We start from the raw sequence: 20917 nt of genomic DNA, 5'->3' as shown, positions 1-20917 counted from the left end.
TTAACCACTCGGATGTTGCACCCGTCAATGTATTGATTGAAAACTGACATATTAAAAAAATCAAAAACAAAAAACAGAAAAAAAAGAACTGACAGTATTGATGGATGGTATGATGGCGGGCTGCGACAGGATTGGCCACGACAACGCGGGCGGCGGGGCGGCCTGGCACCTGAACAACGTGGAGATTGACTGCCCCTCGCTGGGCGCCACCTGGATGTTCCCCTGCAACCGCTGGCTGTCGGAGAAAGACGACGACGGCCTGATAGAGAGGGAGCTGTTCCCTCAGGAGCTGGAGACCACGCAGTACAAACCCTGTGAGTGGTGGTGTGCGTGTGGTGTGGGTTGTCTGTCGGTCAGTCAGTCGGTGTGTGTGGGGGTGGGGTGGTGGTGTTTGTGTGTGTGTTGTGTGTGTATGTGTGAGTGTGTATGCTTGTGTGTGTGTGTGTATGTGTGTATGCTTGTGTGTGCGTGTGTGTGTGTGTGTGAGTCTGTGTCATCTGTCTGTCTGACAGTGTGTCTGTGTGTGTCTGTGTCTCTGTGTGTGTGTTGTATGTGTTGGTGTGTGTGTTTGTGAATGTGCATGTATATATGAGTGTGTGTGTGTGTGTGTGTGGTGTTACTTAGTTACTGCCTGTTATAGCCCTCTGCTATTAGTCCTGTGCCTAACCACCCCTGCACACTCACACACACACACACACACACTAACACACACACACAGACTCAAACAGACACACTAACACGCACACACACTTACACACTCACACAGACACACACACATGCAAACATATGTGCACACACAAACACACACGCACAAGCACACACACACACACTAACACACACACACACACACACACACGCACGCACGCCACACGCACGCCATTCATGCACACACGCACAGTCTCTCTCTCACACCCTGTTGTGTGTATATATTTCAGTACCCTAACCCCTTCCTGCAGGTGCCATCTTTGGCGAAAACAACAACAACAAACAAACAAACAAACACCAAAAAACAAAAGTTCACTTGTCAAAGAACAGAAGCAAACTAAACCCATTCCTGCAACGATACATGTGACAGGTATCCCCTACGAGATCACCACCTACACCAGCGACAAATCCGGGGCGTCAACGGACGCGGACGTGTATGTGGTGCTTTACGGTAAAGACGACGTCACGCAGCAGAAGTCTTTGTGTCACAACAAGCGCGAACGCAAGGACCGCTTCAAGAAGGGATCCTCTGACAAGTTTGTCGTTGAGGTAGGGGGAGGGAGGGAGTGGGATAGGGTTCTTTCTTGTGGGTGTGTGTGGTGGAGGGGAGAGGGGTGTGGTGGGGGAGAGGGGGGAAGGGTGTCTGTGTGTGTATGTGTGTGTGGAGTGTTGGCCTGGAGGTAACGCGTCTGCCTCGGAAGTGAGAGAATATGAGCGCACTGGTTCGAATGATGGCTCAGCTGCCAATATTTTTTCCCCCTCCGCTAGACCTTGAATGGTAGTCTGGATGCTAGTCATTCGAATGAGATGATTAACTGAGGTCCCGTGTGCAGCATGCCCTTAGCGCATGTAAAAGAACCCATAGCAACAAAATGGTTGTTCCTGGCAAAATTTTGTAGAAAAATCCACTTCCATAGGAAAAACAAATAAAACTGCATGCAGGAAAAAAATACCAAAAAAAAAGGGTGGCGCTGTAGTGTAGCGACGCATTCTCCCTGGGGACAGCAGCCCGAATTTCACGCAGAGAAACCTGTTGTGATAAAAAGATATGCAAATACAAATGTGTGCTTGTGTCTTTGTTTGTGTGTGTGTGTGTGTGTGTGTGTGGTCAGTTTGTGTGTGTCTGTGTTATTTGAGTCTGCGACATTAAAATGCTTTGGACACGGTCATGTAATGTTTACATCAACATTTTGCAATTAAGCATTTTAAGTTTTCATATTGATTGACCATTATCCCCAAAATGATGGAGTATGATTGCCTACGTGGCCAGGGTTAAAAACCATCATACATGAGACATGTAAAAATCCCACTCACGTATAGCAATAAAGGTCTGAGTCACAGACTACGAACGAAGAAGAAGATGGATCATTATTCTTGTGCATTGTTTGAAGAGAACACATTACAAGTGAATGTCTCCTGTTGAGATGATAAAGTTTTCTGTATGATGATATCCACTTTGTGTGGAATCCTAACACATGCAGAGTAGGATGAATAGTTCTCTCTTTTTCTTTTTTGTTGCTATGATATCACGTTTTCTTTGTCCATGACACCAGTTTCAAACAAAGTGAGAGAATTTAACTGGATGCTGTTTGGTCAGTTGAGTAAATTGCTGCATTTTTTTTTATTTTTTTTTTTTAATAAAGTTTTTGTGTTTTTGGTCATAAAAACAAACAAACTGCCTCTAATTGAAAGCCAGTTAATTTTAGATAAGTTAGATGAGAAGATAAATAAAAACAAAAAGAAAGACGTGTTGGAAACCATGCATCAGGATGAGGCTGATGAAAGCTGAGCTTAACGTTCATGACCTGAATTGTTTGGGTTGTTTATAAGGTAAGAAAAAACTTTATTATTTCAAATAAGAGAAAGTTGGAGTTGGGGCAGTATTACAGCATGGACATGCACTCAACATGGAAACGTGATTTTGCGTAATGTTTGCTGGTACATGTGCATGTATGTGCTGTGTGTGTCTCTGCACGTTAGGCTGATGCTGAGATTGTTCATAGTTGAAGTTTTATATATGTATTAGATTGTTGTACCCAGTGAATGATATTTGTTTGTATGGGTACATACATATACATTGTGTGTGTGTGTGTGTGTGTGTGTGTGTGTTGTGCATGTGTGTGTGTGTGGTGTGTGTCTGTGTGCATGTGTGTGTGCATGCATGCGTGTGTGTGTGTTTGTGGTGTGTCTGTGTGCATGTGTGTGTGCATGCATGCGTGTGTGTGTGTGTGTGTGTGTGGTGTGTCTGTGTGCATGTGTGTGTGTGTGGTGTGTGTTTGTGTGTGTGTGTGTGTGTGTGTGTGTGTGTGTGTGTGTGTGTGTGTGTGTGTGTTACCAGCTGGAAGACGTGGGAGAGACGATAGAGAAGGTGCGCATTGGCCACGACGGCTCCGGCTTTGGAGCTGGCTGGCACCTGGACAGGGTGGAGGTCAGACGACTGCACGACACCGGCAAGGTCAGTGCTCTCCGGGCAGGTGCTGTGGTGGACATTAGACATTTCGTAAAGCCTGATCCACATTCCTTAACTCACTGAGTACTGCTGGTTAGCTCCCCCTGACTTTGCCCACAGACAATCCCTTCGTATGGGTAAGAAGTGAAATAGTCAGAAAAACAAACATTAGAATTTATTAACTGAAAACTTCAGAACTGATCAATAAGATAACAGGTTAGTTGGGGACAAAATATAAAACTTCCTCTCTTCTTATGCTGTCATACCGTGAGATGATGAAAGTGTCCATATTTTTTGTTTCAAATCTGGACACACTGATGACTTGTAAACGAATCCAGGAAAACACAAAGAGTTTGAAACAGATTGAATTCAGAACATTATATAGACACGATAGGGCCCCTTTGTCTAAATCTGTTGTCTGCCTCGTGACTGAGACGAAACTGGGTCAGACACCATTGTTGACATGAACTGTTCACTTGAATCAGTCACTGCCAAAATAACTCTCCTGCTAGCAAGCACAGCAACACACTATGCAGTGGAGAAAGGAAAGGTCAGTTGACATGTTCTTAGATTAGTCGTTATGGCAGTTAGGTGCCGCTCCAAAAATTCAAATCTATCTAAGGCCCTGATCGGGGCCTTTCGTCTGGAATGAGTTAACTCATTCAGCCCTGCACTTGAGCATAGCTCTGGCTTAACAGAATGTGTCTGATTAAAAACGAGTATCATGTTCCTGTATATGCACTTGATGGCAAGGGAAGGGAACTAACTTCTACAGTATTTCTGGATGTCTTTACATGTAATTTCGCTCATCGCTAAAGACTCATCTTTTTAAAACCTATCTGTAAGTACTCTCGGCTTCCTTTGCACCAACACCACCCATGTCAGCTCACTTTGGATGTATGTAGAGTGGGAAAGGGAGAGTGTGAGTTGGGGGGGGAGGGGTTTTTGAGAAAGAGTGGTCATGAATGTTTTATGTTACTTGTAATATTTTTCTTTCATGTAAAGCGAGAAAGGGCGCTATATAAATGTACCAGTACAGTATTATTATTATTATTATTAACCAACTTCTACAGTATTCCTGGATGTGTTTACATGTAATTTGGGGGAAAACAGTGTATTTTCTGCATGTTTTTTCTTCTTCTTGCATCAGTATAGTATGATTGAAGCCTACCAAGGCTGTAAATTCTCCAGGGATGAATGGGTTGAAGTTCTCTCTGAAACAGTCTCATGTCCACAAGATGTAGGAATTATTACGTTTAAGTTATGACTAAACACTTGGAGTGAAAAAATATTTGAAAAATGAGTCCACATCCTTTCTTGCTTTCTTGCTCTCTTGTATTACGATTGTATCAAAATCATGTATGCATGCATAGTCGCTGTTCGCTTGTGTATTTTTTCATTTATTGCTTTTGGACAATATCTCTTGTGGTTTTCCACACCCTTTCTCTGCGCCCCCCCCCCCCCCCCCACACACACACAGTGTTTGTCCTTGTGTGTGTGTGTGTGTGTGTGTGACTAAATGTTTTTGATACTTATGTAAGGATGTTGCTCACTTGTATTATGATTGTATCAAAATCATGTATGCATGCTTAGTTGCTGTTCGCTTGTGTATTTTTTTTCATTTATTGTTTTTGGATAATATCTCTTGCGGTTTTCCACACCCTTTCTCTCCCCCCCCCCCACACACACACACAATGTTTGTCCTTGTGTGTGTGTGTGTGTGTGTGTGTGTGTGTGTGACTAAATGTTTTTGATACTTATGTAAGGATGTTGCTCTCTTGTATTATGATTGTATCAAAATCATGTATGCATGCTTAGTTGCTGTTCGCGTGTGTATTTTTTTCATTTATTGTTTTTTTTGATAATATCACTTGTAGTTTGCTTGTTATAATTGGTTTTTCCATGTAAAGCCTTTCTTTTTCATAGCTTTTCTTCTTTCTTTTCTGAGGGCAGTATGTTTAAAAAAAAACACACACAAAAAAAAACTCCCTGTATAAACATAATATTTTACCTTCAGCTCATTTTGACCACACACACAGACACGCACAAAACAAACGCATGAACACAGACTCTCTACCATGAAGGCCATTTCAGTCAGCGTGTCTGAACTCTCCCTTTGGTGGTGAGGTGGTTTTGGTTATGTTCAGCTTGTTGCATTCTGTGTGGCTTGTGCTTTAGTGTGTGTGTGTGTGTGTGTGTGAACAAGATGGGGAGGTGGGGTGGGGGGGCTGGAAGGCCAGGGCAGAACGCATGTGTGTGCAGGTGTATAAAGAGGAGAAGGGATTCCTTTGTGACATAAAATAAAAAAAAAAAAAAAAAATTAAATTAGGTAATAAATAAAATAAAATAAATTAAAATAAAATAAAATAACAAAACCAAACAGAAATAAATAAATAAATAAAATTAAAAATTAGTAAATTTTTAAATAGATAATAGATAAATACATAAAAAAAACCACCTACTACAACTACAAATAATAATGTTTATAAGGCGCAAAAACTTAATGAAGTCAACTGTAAGCGTACAAAAAAAAAAAAAAAAAAATTTTATTTTATTTTAAATAAAAAATAAATAAAAAAGACAACAATGATGATAAATAAGCAAATAAATGTCAAACATGCAGACACACATTCACACATACACACACATATGCATAACAGATATGCAACAAACATGCAGTTTCACAGATATGAAAGCTCAATGAAATACACACATAAACGTTGTGCAGAAAGAGGGTGGGTGCTTACAAGGTAGTTTACCGTACATCTTACTGTACCTTACTGTATATCTCACTGTATTTTGACATGGTACCCTGGAAAATGAATACCATTTCATTTTTGTGTGTCCTAAATACGGTCATATCCGCCAGAAATATATTCCAGAGTTCATAAATATCAATGACAATACATTGCTTCCTATTCCACAAACCCCATGTGTTACCTCCCAGAGAAATCTTGCTGTGTACACTTATTACGCCTTAAAATTTAGAGACGAAGTTACACAATGAATGAATTAGTATAACTATAAACATGATGAGTACGAACATGCTATGTATTTTTCATCCAGTTATCGGTTACGTACAGTACACCTTTTTTTCTTTTGTGTGTGTGTGTGTGTGTGTGTGTGTGTGTGAAGAGCGATCGAATTGCCCCTTTGTATCCCCCACCCCTTTGTGTATGGGCCGGTGGCCTTCACAATTAAACCTGTGTCAGTGTCAGTGTCACTGTATTTTGACATTGTAGATCCACATAATGTGTGTGATGATATGATGAAATTGACTTGGCGGCAAACATTTACCGCGCTGCTTTCTCTCTCTCTCTCTCTGTGCCTTGCTGCTTGCTGGCCCTTACCCTCATCCTGTGGGACATCAGACACAGGTCAGTGCCTCATCAACCCACCACCCACACTGCGCGTGACTAACGTCTGTGTTGCTGTGTGAAACATGTCCATGTTGACTTGTTGCCTGTGAGTGCTGTGCTGACCTGTGGTGCCAGACAAACAGCTTCCTTCTGCAGCCAGCCCCGCACTGGTGCATCAGTGCCCACCGCTCCGGAATAATGATCAAATGATGGCAGTATCAATAAGAAGAAGAAAATGAAGAAGAAGAAGAAGAATGAATGGCATTTTGCCTAATGCCTTTCTCTTAAGTAAACTTTGATTCAGGAGGCTGCCAGTCACCAATTAACACGCTGTCACATCTGAAAATGACTAACTTCACTCAACCACACACACACACACACACACACACACACACATGTACATGCACGCACACACACACACACACACACGCACATGCACACCCACCCCCACCCACACCCTCCCACACCCACTCCCACACACACACACACACACACACCCTCACACCCCCTCCCACGCACACACACACACACACACACACACACCCTCTAAGCAGAAAAACAATTCAAACTGACAGTGGAGAGAGAAAAAAAATCACAAAAATGCTGGTCTAGAGGGGTCACATATATAAACATAGGGTTATGAAAGTCAGTCACCAGTCCCTTCATGCCTGCCACAAAATCTTACCACAAGGAACGGTTGTTACCTGATGATGGAGTCTCCCGTCGGACCAATGGATGAGTAGGCAGGCAGGCTTATCTGTCAGTTACCTGGTTGCCTGATCAGCACAGGTGACTTTTTTTTTTTTAGTGAAGAGGAGTTGTGCAGTCCCTTCCCCACTCTCTCGCCAACCAATGCTCACAGTCCCACAGGTGCAGATACTGCTACATGTAGGACGCCTACCTGCAACTAACCACAATTTTTGAGAATTCTAAGGAACACTTTATTCTTCTAAAAAAAGATGATACCAATCTGCAACTAACTACAATTTTTGAGAATTCTAAGGAACACTTTATTCTTCTAAAAAAAAGATGATACCAATCTGCAACTAACTACAATTTTTGAGAATTCTAAGGAACACTTTATTCTTCTAAAAAAAAGATGATACCAATCTGCAACTAACTACAATTTTTGAGAATTCTAAGGAACACTTTATTCTTCTAAAAAAAAAGACGATACCAATCTGCAACTAACTACAATTTTTGAGAATTCTAAGGAACACTTTATTCTTCTAAAAAAAAAGATGAACATAGCATGTTTCTGAAAATGCTTGAAGTTTAGACATTTCTTGAGATGTTCCTTGAAGGAGGTACAGCGCTATGATGCAGTCTGTGTGAGGAGTGGCCTGTGTCATGCAGAGACCTTGAAAACTTGGGTTGGGATCCCAGTTGGCTGCTAAAGGGAGTTAATTCATGTGGCCCTTTTCTTGGCATTACTGTTTCCCATGCTGCTCGAACTGAGTAAGGTCAAGGCAATTGTCTATGTGAGTGTGAGGAAAATGTTGAATTATTTATCTGGTCACTTCATGATTGTTTGTTAGATGCAAGTGTATTTGTATGTATGCACATAATTATGTGTGTGCGCGTGTCTGTGTGTTTTGTGTGTGTGATTGTGAGTGTGTGTGTGGAAAATTGGACATGTGGGCATGTGTGTGTGTGAGAGAGAGAGTGAATGTGTGAGGATACACTCACAGGTGTTTGTTTGCGTTAGAGCGTGCGCGTGAGTGAGCATGTCAAAAATGCAAATGCGTACATGCGTGCACATATCTACACTAATATGAGGGAATGCATATCAGTGTGTGTGTGTGCATATGCATATGTGTATGGTTGGTTGGTAACGGATTTAACGTCTGTTCACTGAAGTGATTTTAGATGGAAAGTGTACATACCTGTCGCTGTGTGTCTCACTTTGCTCACTGCGTCCAGGGCTCCTTAACCTACGTGTTTCCCTGTGGACGCTGGCTGGCGAGGAATGAGGAGGACGGAGCAATCGAGCGAGAACTGTTGCCCAAAAAGGTCACCAAGGAAACACTGGGCCGTGACGGACAGATCAAAACCCAGGACGTCAAGATCCGAGACAAGCTGATAGGTGAGTTGGTTGTGCATCGTCAGGTTGATCCAGAGCTGTACAGGCGATGAACTGTGTGAAATACAAGCCAGTCCTGTCTAACTGAACAACTCTCGAACAGTGTATTTGTATTTGTATTTCTTTTTATCACAACAGATTTCTCTTTGTGAAATTCAGGCTGCTCTCCCCAGGGAGAGCGTGTCGCTACACTACAGCGCCACCCATTTAAAAAAAAAAGTTTTCCGGCATGCAGTTTTTATTTGTTAATTTTGCCAGGAACAACCCTTTTGTTGCCGTGGGTTCTTTCACGTGCGCTAAGTGCATGCTGCACACGGAACCTCAGTTTATTGTCTCATCTGAATGACTAGCATCCAGACCACCACTCAAGGTCTAGTGAAGGGGGAGAAAATATCGGCGGCTGAGCCGTGATGCAAACCAGCGCGGTCAGATTCTCTTGTTTCCTCGGCAGATGCGTTATCTCCAGGCCATCACTCCGCTAGGATATGAAGTATATATCAAAATGAAATGCATATTTTTTTATAGAAAGTAATCGACTTATGTCAATAGTAAAATTGTTACTATTTTTCCATATTTGCTCAGCTATTGATAAAGGTTCAGGTATCACCCATACTTCTGCTGAGAATGAGTAAATGTTCTGGTCACTGACCAATAGAATCTTCTGTCACATGCCTGTTAATGCTATGACTTCTTCTTTTCAATCGTGGGCTGCATCTCCCACGTTCACTCGTATGTACACGAGTGGGCTTTTACGTGTATGACCGTTTTTACCCCGCCATGTAGGCAGCCGTACTCCGTTTTCGGGGGTGTGCATGCTGGGTATATTCTTGTTTCCATAACCCACCGAATGCTGACATGGATTACAGGATCTTTAACGTGCGTATTTGATCTTCTGCTTGCATACACACACGAAGGGGGTTCAGGCACTAGCAGGTCTGCACATATGTTGACCTGGGAGATCGGAAAAATCTCCACCCTTTACCCTCCAGGCGCCGTCACCGAGGTTCGAACCCCAGACCCATAGATTGAAAGTCCAACGCTTTAACCACTAGGGTATAGCGCCTGTCAGTGCTATGACGACTTAAGTCAGTTGACAGGTATAGTTTTCTTGTATATTTACATTAAATACAGCAGCTTCCAATCGCCATGATGACACAGTTGTTTTAACTGTCTTTGACTGGTCTCTTTCAAATGGCTGCAATTCCGCGTTTTCTTATAGGTTCAGAAGATGTGCACCGCTACCAAATCATATGCTTTTATACATGTCAACCAATTTACTTTGATTGTAGGTCAGTTCTGGTGATTGGTTTCAGGTTGTACAATGAGTGTAAGCAGATACAAATGTTTGAAATGCATATGAACTGAACATGGACACAGTAGTTTTAAAGTTTATTTTTATCGTGCCTAATGGAATGATGACACTTCAGGCGCTTTACAATACAATAAATAGTTCCATTTAGGCGACATTTAGACATGTGTCATAGTAGATAAAGCTATTGATTTTATTTGATTTGATATGGATACTTATATAGCACCCATCCTCGGTCAGAGACCAAGCTCTAAGCTCTTCACAAACTTGGTGTCATTTGCTCAACAGGCTGCCTACATGTGTAGAGCCGACTCCTGGTGCCATTGGGCGCTCATCATTCGTTTCCTGTGTCATTCAGTCAGATTTCAGGCATGCCCACATACAATCTCAGACAGACATGTAAAATTTTATGTGAAGGATCGTTTTGTTTATTTACCATGCCATGTAGGCAGCCATACTCTGTTTTCAGGGGGGTGCATGCTGGGTATGTTCTTGTTTCTATAATCCACCAAACGCTGACATAGATTACAGGATCTTTAACGTGCGTATTTGATCTTCTGCATGCGTATACACACAATGAGGGTTCAGGCACTGGCAGGTCTGCACATCTGTTTACATGGGAGGTCGAAAAAATCTCCACCGTTTACCAACCAAGCGTGTTACCGACTTTTGAACCTTGGACCCTCAGATTGAGAGTCCAACACTTTAACCGCTCAGCTATTGCGTGTGTCACAGTGATGGTAATACCGTATTGTGTTGTCCTGGTTGTGTCAGCCAAGCAGTACACAGTGGAGGTGTTCACTGGAGATGTGTCGGGGGCCGGCACTGACGCCAACGTCTTCATCATCATCTTCGGCGACAAGGGAGACTCTGGGGAGAGGAAGCTTCACCAGTCAGAGACCAACAAGGACAAGTTTGAGCGTGGCAAGGTGTGTGTGTGTTGTATGTGTGTGTGTGTGTGTGTGTGTGTGTGTGTGTTGTGTGTGTGTGTGTGTGTGTGTGTGTGTGAGGAAGCTTCACCAGTCAGAGACCAACAGTAACAAGTTTGAGTGTGGCAAGGTGAACTGTTTTTCGTGTGTGTTTTGTGTTGTAGTACAGTGTGTGTGTGTGTGTGTGTGTGTGTGTGTTGTTATTACAGTTAAATCTGTGTGGTGTTGTCATTGGTTCCTTATTACAATTTCAACATATCCATATTACAATTTCAATATACAGATGTGTATGTGTGTGTGTGTGTGTATGTGTGTGCACCTGTGTGTGTGTGTGTGTGTGTGTGTTGATGTTGTTATTACAGTTATTTCTTTGTGCTTGTGTTGCTGTCAGTGTTTCTTTATTACAATTTCAATGTGCAGATGTGTGCATGTATTTGTGTGTGTGTGTGTGTGTGTGTGTGTGTGTGTGTGTGTGTGTGTGTGTAGTGCTGCTGATACTGCTGATACTAATACAGCAACTACTATTACTACCAAGAATAACAATAATAATGATGATAATAATAATAATGACAATGACAACAATAATGATAATGATAATAATAACAAAAATGACAACAATTATGATGATAATGATAACAACAACAATAATGATATTGATGATGATAATACTATTAATAATACCAACAACAACAACAATAACAACAATGATAACAACAATGATAATAACAACAACAACAATGATAATAACAACACTAATGATAATGATTACAATAGTAATGACGATGATTCAGTTGGACCACAAAAACAATAACAGCAACAACAATGGTAATATTAGTAACAACACCACCACCAACACCAACACCAGCATCAACACCAGCACCAACACCAGCAACAATTCCGATGATTCCAGATGGACCGCTTCGTGCTGGAGGCAGTGGACCTGGGCAGCCTGTACAAGGTGAAGATCCGACATGACAACTCCCTGTTCAGCCCAGCCTGGTACCTTGACCGCGTTGAGGTCACGGACAACGTCGACAAGCAAAAGTACCTCTTCCACTGCGAGCGATGGCTCGGCAAGAACAAGGAGGACGGCAAGATCGAGAGGTCCCTCTACGTCAAGGTCAGTTCGTAGGAGAGAGGTCACTGTGTGGGGGGAGGGGGTGGGGGGAGGTGGGAGAGTGGGGGCAGGGGGTGTCAGTCGTAGAGAGGTTGCTGTGTGTGTGTGTCAAGGTCAGTTTGTAGAGAGGTCACTATGTGTGTCAAGGTTAGTTGTAGGTCACTTTGTGTGAAGGTCATAGGTCACTTTGTGTCAAGGTCAGTCACAGAGATGTTGCTCTGTGTCAGTAATAGGTCACTCTGTGACAAGGTCAGTCATAGAGAGGTTGCTGTATGTCAAGGTCAGTCATAGGTTACTCTGTGTCAAGGTCAGTCATACGGAGATTGCTCTGTGTCAAGTTCAGTCATAGAAAGGTCACTCTGTGTAAAGGTTAGTCATAGAGAAGTGACTCTGTCAAGGTCAGTTATAGGGAGGTCGTTTTATGTCAAGGTCAGTCATCTACTTCTGACTTATCCAAGGTTTACTTTCTTTCATATGATCAGTGTGAGGAGTTTTTTTTGTTTGGTTTGGTTAATTCTTTTAGAAGGAACCATTTATTTTAAGAATATTTCAGTTCTTTTGTTAAATAGATGATAAAAGTTAATTGTGGCAGAATGATTTGTAATTAGGCATTGAAAAATGATTTAAACTTTAGGCACTGACAGTGTTTTTTATGGGGTTTTGTTGTTGTTGTTGTTGTTTTCAAATTACCAGCAATTACAGTGAGAATGGAGGAACTGATGCAATTTCAGCTGTGTATAAATTCTTGTTTCATTTGTTTATTTATTGACTGTTAGCGGATGGTGTTACTCACTAACAGCTTTGTTTCTTATTGATGGTAACCAGAACATGAAGTGAACTTGATCTCAAATGACGTTTGTTTAATATTTCAGTATATGATAAAAGTTTCCCTTTCAGACATACTTGGGCAGCTGTTACAGACATCAATGCACCCCTTTTGTGTAGGAAATGGCAGAGGAGAGATGGCGAAGGGAGGGAGCGGTGAAGCGTTGGCCCAGTGGTAATGCGCTCAGGGGTTCGACTCCCATAGAGACCAGATTTTTGCTCCCTCCTCCGGTAGTCTTAGAGTGGTGTTCTGAATGCTAGTCTTTGGGAAAGGGATGATAGTCTTGAGTTCCTGTGCCTGGCATGCACTCAGTGCATGTAAAAGAGCCCATGGCAACAAAAGAGTTGTCAGTGGCAAAATTCTAAAGACAAGTCCATTTTGACAGTGAAACAAACACGCCTGAAGGCAGGGAAAGTGCACTGCGCTGTGGAAAAAGTCCCTTTTGACAGTGAAACAAACACACCTGATGACTGGGACACTGCACTGTGACGTGGCGATGAGCTTTCCGCCAGGGAAGATCAGCCTGAAAGAAATCTGTTGTGGCAAGAAGTTATCACAATACAGCAGTCGGTCAGACGGTCTCTGCATTGACCTGTGAGTGATGACTGTTGTCTGAAACGTTAGACACCTTTTATCAAAAAGAGGGGCTTTTTTTTTACAACCCACAGTTGTTGGGTTTTTTTTTTATTATAAACCTTCTCCATTTGGTGTTTTTATAGACTCAGCAGTCACTGCAGTCTCCATTTGATCGTTGCGCTGCGTGCAGGGTTATGACGGTGACATGTCCAGCACCGGCACCCTGAGGTCCACCAAGTACGGCTCCGTGTCCAGCCTGGACTCCATGAGGGACCCTTTCTCCAAGACACCCCGCATGACCCGCAAACAGCTGCAGCAGTCGCTGGAGGACGTGGCTGAGGGACCCTGTGAGTGGCTGTGTTTCCCTGATGGCTGTCTGCTCTTTGTCTGCTCTCTGTCTGCTCTTTGTCTGCTCTTTTGTACTTTTCCTGGTGAACTGTTTGTAAACTGTACTTTCCTGGTGAAGTGTTTGTTGTACTTTCCTGGTGAAGTGTTTGTTGTACTTTCCTGGTGAGCTGTTTGTTCTTCTTTCCTGGTGAACTGTTTGTTCTTCTTTCCTGGTGAGCTGTTTGTTCTTCTTTCCTGGTGAACTGTTTGTTCTTCTTTCCTGGTGAACTGTTTGTTCTTTTCTGGTGAACTGTTTTTAAACTGTACTTTCCTGGTAAACTGTTTGTTCTTCTTTCCTGGTGAACTGTTTGTCAACTGTACTTTCCTGGTGAACTGTTTGTAAACTGTACTTTCCTGGTACACTGTAAACTATCTGTTCTTTCCTGATAAACCGTCTGTTCTTTCTTGGTAAACTGTATGTACTTTCCTGGTAAACTGTCTGTTCTTTCCTGCTAAGCTGCCTGTAAATTGTAATTTCCTGCTAAACTGTGTAAACTGTCTGTTCTTTCCTAGTAAGCTGTCTGTAAACTGTCTGTACTTTCCTGCTAAACTGTGTAAACTGTCTGTTCTTTCTTAGTAAGCTGTCTGTAAACTGTCTGTACTTTCCTGCTAAACTGTGTAAACTGTCTGTTCTTTCCTAGTAAGCTGTCTGTAAACTATGTGTACTTTCCTGCTAAACTGTGTAAACTGTCTGTTCTTTCCTAGTAAGCTGTCTGTAAACTGTCTGTACTTTCCTGCTAAACTGTGTAAACTGTCTGTTCTTTCCTAGTAAGCTGTCTGTAAACTATGTGTACTTTCCTGCTAAACTGTGTGTGCTTTCCAGGTAAACTGTGTAAACTGTGTACTTTCCTGCTAAACTGTCTGTAAACTGTCTGTTCTTTCCTGGTAAACCGTCTGTAAACTGTGTGTATTTTCCTGCTAAACTGTAAACTGTATGTACGTTCCTGGTAAGCTGTGTGTAAATTGTCTGGGGTTTTTCCTGGTCAACTGAAAAGTTGTGCACTTTCCTGGTAAACTGTGTGTACTCTGTGTGCACCTTCCTAGTAAACTGTCTATTCTTTCCTGGGAAACTGTGTGTTCTTTCCTGGTAAACTTTTCCTGGTAAACTGTGTAAACTGTATTTACTTTCCTGGTAAACTGTCTATTCTTTCCTGGGAAACTGTTCTGTCCTGGTAAACTGTGTGTTCTTTCCTGGGAAACTGTATGTTCTTTCCTGGGAAACTGTTCTTTCCTGGGAAACTGTCTATTCTTTCCTGGGAAACTGTTCTTTCCTGGGGAAACTGTTCTTTCCTGGGAAACTTTTCCTGGTAAACTGTGTAAACTGTATTTACTTTCCTGGTAAACTGTATGTTTTTTCCTGGGAAACTGTCTATTCTTTCCTGTGAAACTTTTCCTGGTAAACTGCGTAAACTGTGTGTTCTTTCCTGGTAAACTGTGTTCTTTCCTGGGAAACTGTGTTGTTTCCTCATAAACTTTTCCTAGTAAACTGTGTAAACTGTCTGTTCTTTCCTGGTAAACTGTCTGTTCTTTCCTGGGAAGCTGTCTGTCCTTTCCTGGGAAACTGTATGTAAACTGTTTGTTATTTCCTGGTAAACTGTATGTAAACTGTGTGTACTTTCCTGGTAAACTGTGTGTACTTTCCTGGTAAACTGTCTGTTACTTCCTTGTGAACTGTATGTAAACGATGTGTTCTTTCCTGGTAAACTGTACTTTCCTGGTAAACTGTCTGTTCTTTCCTGGTAAACTGTATATACTTTCCTCTTAAACTGTCTGTAAACTGTCTGTTCTTTGTCTGTTCTTTCCTGGTAAACTGTTTGTACCATGTGTGTGTGTGTGTGTGTGCATACATGCATGTAATAACAATGATCACCAGACCCATGTTGCCTTGTGTCTGCACATGACCAGTGATGCCCTACACTGACCCCTCACTGTCTCCTCTATCACCCTCTATATCACTGTGCCCTCTATATCACCCTCCATACCATTGTCCCCTCACTGTCTCCTCTATCACCCTCTATATCACTGTGCCCTCTATATCACCCTCCATACCATTGTCCCCTCACTGTCCTCTCTATATCACTCTATACCACTGTCCCCTCTGTATCACTCTATTCCACTGTCACCTCTATATCACTCTATTCCACTGTCCCCTCTATATCAATCTATTCCACTGTCCCCTCTGTATCACTCTATGCCACTGTCCCCTCACAGTGATCCACTGCACTGTCCCATCTATATCACAATACCATTGTCCCCTCACTGTCCCCTCTATATCTATACCACTGTCCCCTCTGTATCACTCTATATCACTGTCCCCTCTATATCACTCTACCACTGTCCCTTCTTTATCACTCTATATCACTGTCTCCTCACAGTGATCCACTACACTGTCCCATCTATATCACAATATCACTGTCCTTTCTGTACCACTGTCCCCTCTGTATCACTCTGTACCACTGTCCCCTCACAATGATGCCATACCCTTCTATTTTTTTATTTGTATTTGTATTTGTATTTCTTTTTATCACAACAGATTTCTCTGTGTGAAATTTGGGCTCCTCTCCCCAGGGAGAGCACATCACTACACTGCAGCGCCACCCATTTTTTTTGTATTTTTTCCTGCGTGTAGTTTTATTTGTTTTTTCAATCGAAGTGGATTTTTCTGCAGAATTTTGCCAGGAACAACTCTTTTGTTGCCGTGGGTTCTTTTACATGCGCTAAACGCATGCTGCACATGGGACCTCGGTTTATCGTCTCATCCGAATGACTAGCGTCCAGACCACCACTCAAGGTCTAGTGGAGGGGGAGAAAATATCGGCGACTGAACCGTGATTCGAACCAGCGCACTCAGATTCTCTCGCTTCCAATGCGGACGCGTTACCTCTAGGCCATCACTCCTTATCACCCTCTTTATCACAGTCCCCTCTATATCACCCTGTATATCACTGTCCCCTCTATATCATCCTGTATATCACTGTCCCCTCTATATCACCCTCTATATCACTGTCCCCTCTCTATCACCCTCTATATCACTGTCCCCTCTCTATCACCCTCAATATCAGCCATCCCCTCTATATCACCCTCTATATCACTGTCCCCTCTATATCATCCTCTATATCAGCTGTCCCATCTATATCACCCTCTATATCGCTGTCCCATCTATATAATCCTCTATATCACTGTCTCCTCTGTATCACCCTCTATATCAGCTGTCCCATCTATATCACCCTCTATATCATCTGTCTCATCTATATCACCCTCTATATCGCTGTCCCCTCTGTATCACCTTCTATATCACAGTCCCCTCTATATCACCCTCTATATCGCTGTCCCCTCTATATCACCCTCTATATCGCTGTCCCCTCTATATCACCCTCTATATCAGCTGTCCCCTTTATATCACCCTCTATATCGCTGTCCCCTCTATATCACCCTCTATATCGCTGTCCCCTTTATATCACCCTCTGTATCAGCTGTCCCCTCTATATCGCCCTCTATATCACTGTCCCCTCTATATCACCCTCTATATCAGCTGTCCCCTCTATATCGCCCTCTATATCACTGTCCCCTCTATATCACCCTCTATATCAGCTGACTCATCTATATCACCCTCTATATCGCTGTCCCCTCTATATCACCCTCTATATCACTGTCCCCTCTATATCACCCTCTATATCACTGTCCCCTCTATATCACCCTCTAAATCAGCTGACTCATCTATATCACCCTCTATATCGCTGTCCCCTCTATATCACCCTCTATATCAGCTGTCCCCTCTATATCACCCTCTATATCGCTGTCCCCTCTATATCACCCTCTATATCGCTGTCCCCTCTATATCACCCTCTATATCACTGTCCCCTCTGCACCACTGTCCAGTGATGCCCTACACGGTGCGGGTGACGACTGGGGCGGAGGAGGACCAGGGCACGAGCAGCAACGTGTGGGTCAAGGTCTACGGGCCCCAGAAGAAGCACACGGGCCGCCTCTTCCTGGAGCTCGCCCAGAAGGATCACTTCGCTCCGGGCTCCGTGGAGATCTTCTCTCTGGAGGCCGCCGACGTGGACGAGATCAAAAAGATTGAGGTCAGTGGCCCCTGAGGGTGGACATGAAATTACTGCCTCGATGTCCATAAAAGGCTATGTAACCTTTAACCCCTCCCCCCCACCCCCTTTTTAAACCTTATTCTATTCTGCTCTGTTTTGTTCTTTTCTGTTTTATTTTATTCCATTCTGTTTTATTCTGTTCTGTTCTATTGGAAGGATAGGATTGTGTTCCACCATCCAATGCCAAGCCATAGACACAGTGTATGTGAAACCATTCCCCTGATGGCCATGAAAAGGCCATGTAGCCTTTAACAACCCCCCCTTTTTTATTTAACCTTAATCTGTTGTATTTTGTTCTACTCTAACTACTCTACTTTATTCTATTCTATTCTGTTCTGTTCTGTTCCATTCCGTCCTACAGATCAGTTATAACAGCACTGTGCCAGGCACAGGCTGGTTCCTGAAGGAGATGGATGCTACATGACCTTTCACAACCTTTTTGTTAACCCTATTCTATTATATTTTCTTCTACTCTATTCTGTTCTGTTCTATTGTGTTCCACATGCATGACAGCACAGTCCACAGGCTCAGGCTGGTTCCTGAAGGTGATGGACGCTACGTGACCTTTAACAACGTTTTTTTTTTTTTTTAACCTGTTCTATTGCAGTTTGTTCCACTCTATTCTACTCTGTTCCATTCCATCCTGCAGTGCGTCCAGTGCACCTTTTATTTACCTGTGTGCTGGCTGAATCGGTAGCAATAGCAGCATGTTGTGCACCTTGTGTATGAAGTGTCACTCTTTATTGCTTATTCTGTTCTATTCTATTCCATTCTGTATTGTTCAGTTTCATCCAACAGATCAAGCATGACAGCACAGGCTGGTTCCTGGAGGTGATGGACGCCATGTTACCTTTAACAACCTTTTTTTTTAAAACCCCATTCTATTACATTTTGTTCCACTCTGATCTATTCTATTCTAATCTGTCTATTCTGTTCCATTCCATCTACAGATTAGCCATGGTGGCAGTGGTGCCAGAACCCTATTCTATTATATTTTGTTCCACTCTGTTCTGTTCTATTCTATTCCATTCCTGATGGTTCCACTCCGTCCTACAGATCGGGCACGACGGCACGGCGCCAGGCACATGATGACTTTTAACAACCTTTTTTTTAATTTTTATTTTTTAACCCATTTCTATTGTATTTTGTTCTGTTCTATTTTATTTTATTCTATTCTATTCTGTACCACTCTGTCCTGCAGATTGGGCACGACGGCACTGCACCAGAACCCTGTTCTATTGTATTTTGTTCTGCTCTGGTCTATTCTTTTCTATTCTGTTCTAATCTACTCTATTCTATTCTGTACCATTCCATCCCACAGTTTAGCCATTATGGCAATGGCACCAGAACCCTATTCTGTTGTATTTTGTTCTACTCTATTCTGTTCTATTCTATTCCATATCTTTATTTTTTCACTCCTTCCAACAGATCAGGCATGACGGCATGGCGCCAGGCACACGATGACCTTTGTCAACCTTTTTTTCTAAAACCCTTTTCTATTGTATTTTGTTCTACTCAACTCTGCTCTACTCTACTCTACTCTATTCTATTCTATTCTGTTCCACTCCATCCCACAGATCGGTCACGACGGCACGGCGCCAGGCACAGGTTGGTTCCTGAAGGAGATGGACGTGGACCTGCCCACCAAGGGGAAGCACTACCACTTCGACTGCCGCCAGTGGCTGGCGCGGGACCGCTCTGATGGCAAGACCACCCGCATCTTCAGTGTGGACGACGGCACCAGCTCTGTCACCTCCTACAGGCCATGTGAGTGACTCCGCTTAATCCATTCCACACCACAGCTACATTGTATTGTATTGTATTTCTCTTTTTTTTGTCTCAACAGATTTCTTTGTGTGAAATTCGGGCTGCTGTCCCCAGGGAGAGCGCGTTGCTACACTGAAAGAGCCACCCTTTTTTTTTTCTTTTTTTCTTTTATTTTCCCTGCAGTTTTTTTATTTGTATTCCCATCGAAGTGGATTTTTCTACATAATTTTGCCAGGGATAACCCTTTTGTTGCTGTGGGTTCTTTTTAATGTGCGCTAAATGCATGCTGCACACAGGACCTCGTTTTATCGTCTCATCCGAATGACTAGCATCGAGACCACCACTCAAGGTCTAGTGGAGGGGGAGAAAATACTGGCGACTGTGCTGGGATTTGAAGCAGTGCGCTTGGCTTCTCTTGCTTCCTTGGCGGATGCGTTACTGCAAGGCCATCACTCCACTACATGCCTGCTACATCTCCCCTGGGCCAGCACAACATGAGATCACTGCAGAAAAAACAGGGTGGTTCACTGAAACGGCGAAAATCGATAGAGAATTGTTGATTTAACGACGGGCGCCATAGCCGAATGGTTAAAGCGTTGGACTTTCGATCTGAGGGTCCCGGGTTCAATTCACGGTGACGGCACCTGGTGGGTAAAGGGTGGCGATTTTTACAATCTCCCAGGTCAACATATGTGCAGACCTGCTAGTGCCTGAACCCCCTTCGAGTGTATATGCAAGCAGAAGATCAAATACACACGTTAAAGATCCTGTAATCCATGTCAGCGTTCGGTGGGTTATGGAAACAAGAACATACCCAGCATGCACACCCCCGAAAATGGAGTATGGCTGCCTACATGGTGGGGTAAAAACGGTCATACACGTAAAAGCCCACTCGTGTGCATACAAGTGAACGCAGAAGAAGAAGAAGAAGTTGATTTAATCGGTCAAACAAAGCTTCGTTTTCAAGCTGCTGGAATTTGTTAACAGTTCAGTTTAAAATGCCAACTGTACCAAGCAAGAATATATGAAATTAGAATAGTGTGTTGGTATGTGAATATTCGTACCTGGTCCACAGCGGAAGTAATCATGGTACGAGTTAAATCATACCTGGAGTAGAATGAGTTAAGTCACCCTTAACTCTTTTACCACCAAGTTTCTGGGTGAAAAAGGCTCCCCTGCACCAACTGTTTTAGATATGATGCTCTCAGTCACAGGCTTTGGTTCATGCCAAAGCAACACTTTGGACTTGTTCATTTCAGACTCGGTCAGGGGGCACAGGTTAGCCATTTTTCTCCTGGTGGGAA

At 42.9% G+C, this 20917-nt stretch overlaps 2 protein-coding genes across 2 annotated transcripts in view; one reads left to right on the top strand and one right to left on the bottom strand.

The window, feature by feature from the left end:
• LOC143286786 (uncharacterized) overlaps positions 1–20917 on the bottom strand; it is a 289541-nt gene that overhangs the window by 178327 nt on the left and 90297 nt on the right. The window lies entirely within an intron of this gene.
• The window catches only part of LOC143286785 (lipoxygenase homology domain-containing protein 1-like), a 175152-nt gene that overhangs the window by 139143 nt on the left and 15092 nt on the right, over positions 1–20917 (top strand). Inside the window, 9 exon segments of the mRNA XM_076594567.1 lie at positions 130–314; positions 1076–1254; positions 3044–3160; positions 8437–8599; positions 10680–10834; positions 11745–11954; positions 13544–13700; positions 17620–17825; positions 19424–19613. Of these exon segments, the coding sequence (XP_076450682.1) occupies positions 130–314; positions 1076–1254; positions 3044–3160; positions 8437–8599; positions 10680–10834; positions 11745–11954; positions 13544–13700; positions 17620–17825; positions 19424–19613 (1562 nt within the window).

The sequence above is a fragment of the Babylonia areolata genome, chromosome 10, assembly GCF_041734735.1.
Source record: "Babylonia areolata isolate BAREFJ2019XMU chromosome 10, ASM4173473v1, whole genome shotgun sequence".
NCBI lineage: Eukaryota > Metazoa > Mollusca > Gastropoda > Neogastropoda > Buccinidae > Babylonia > Babylonia areolata.
This window is presented reverse-complemented; position numbering and strand designations above follow the sequence as displayed.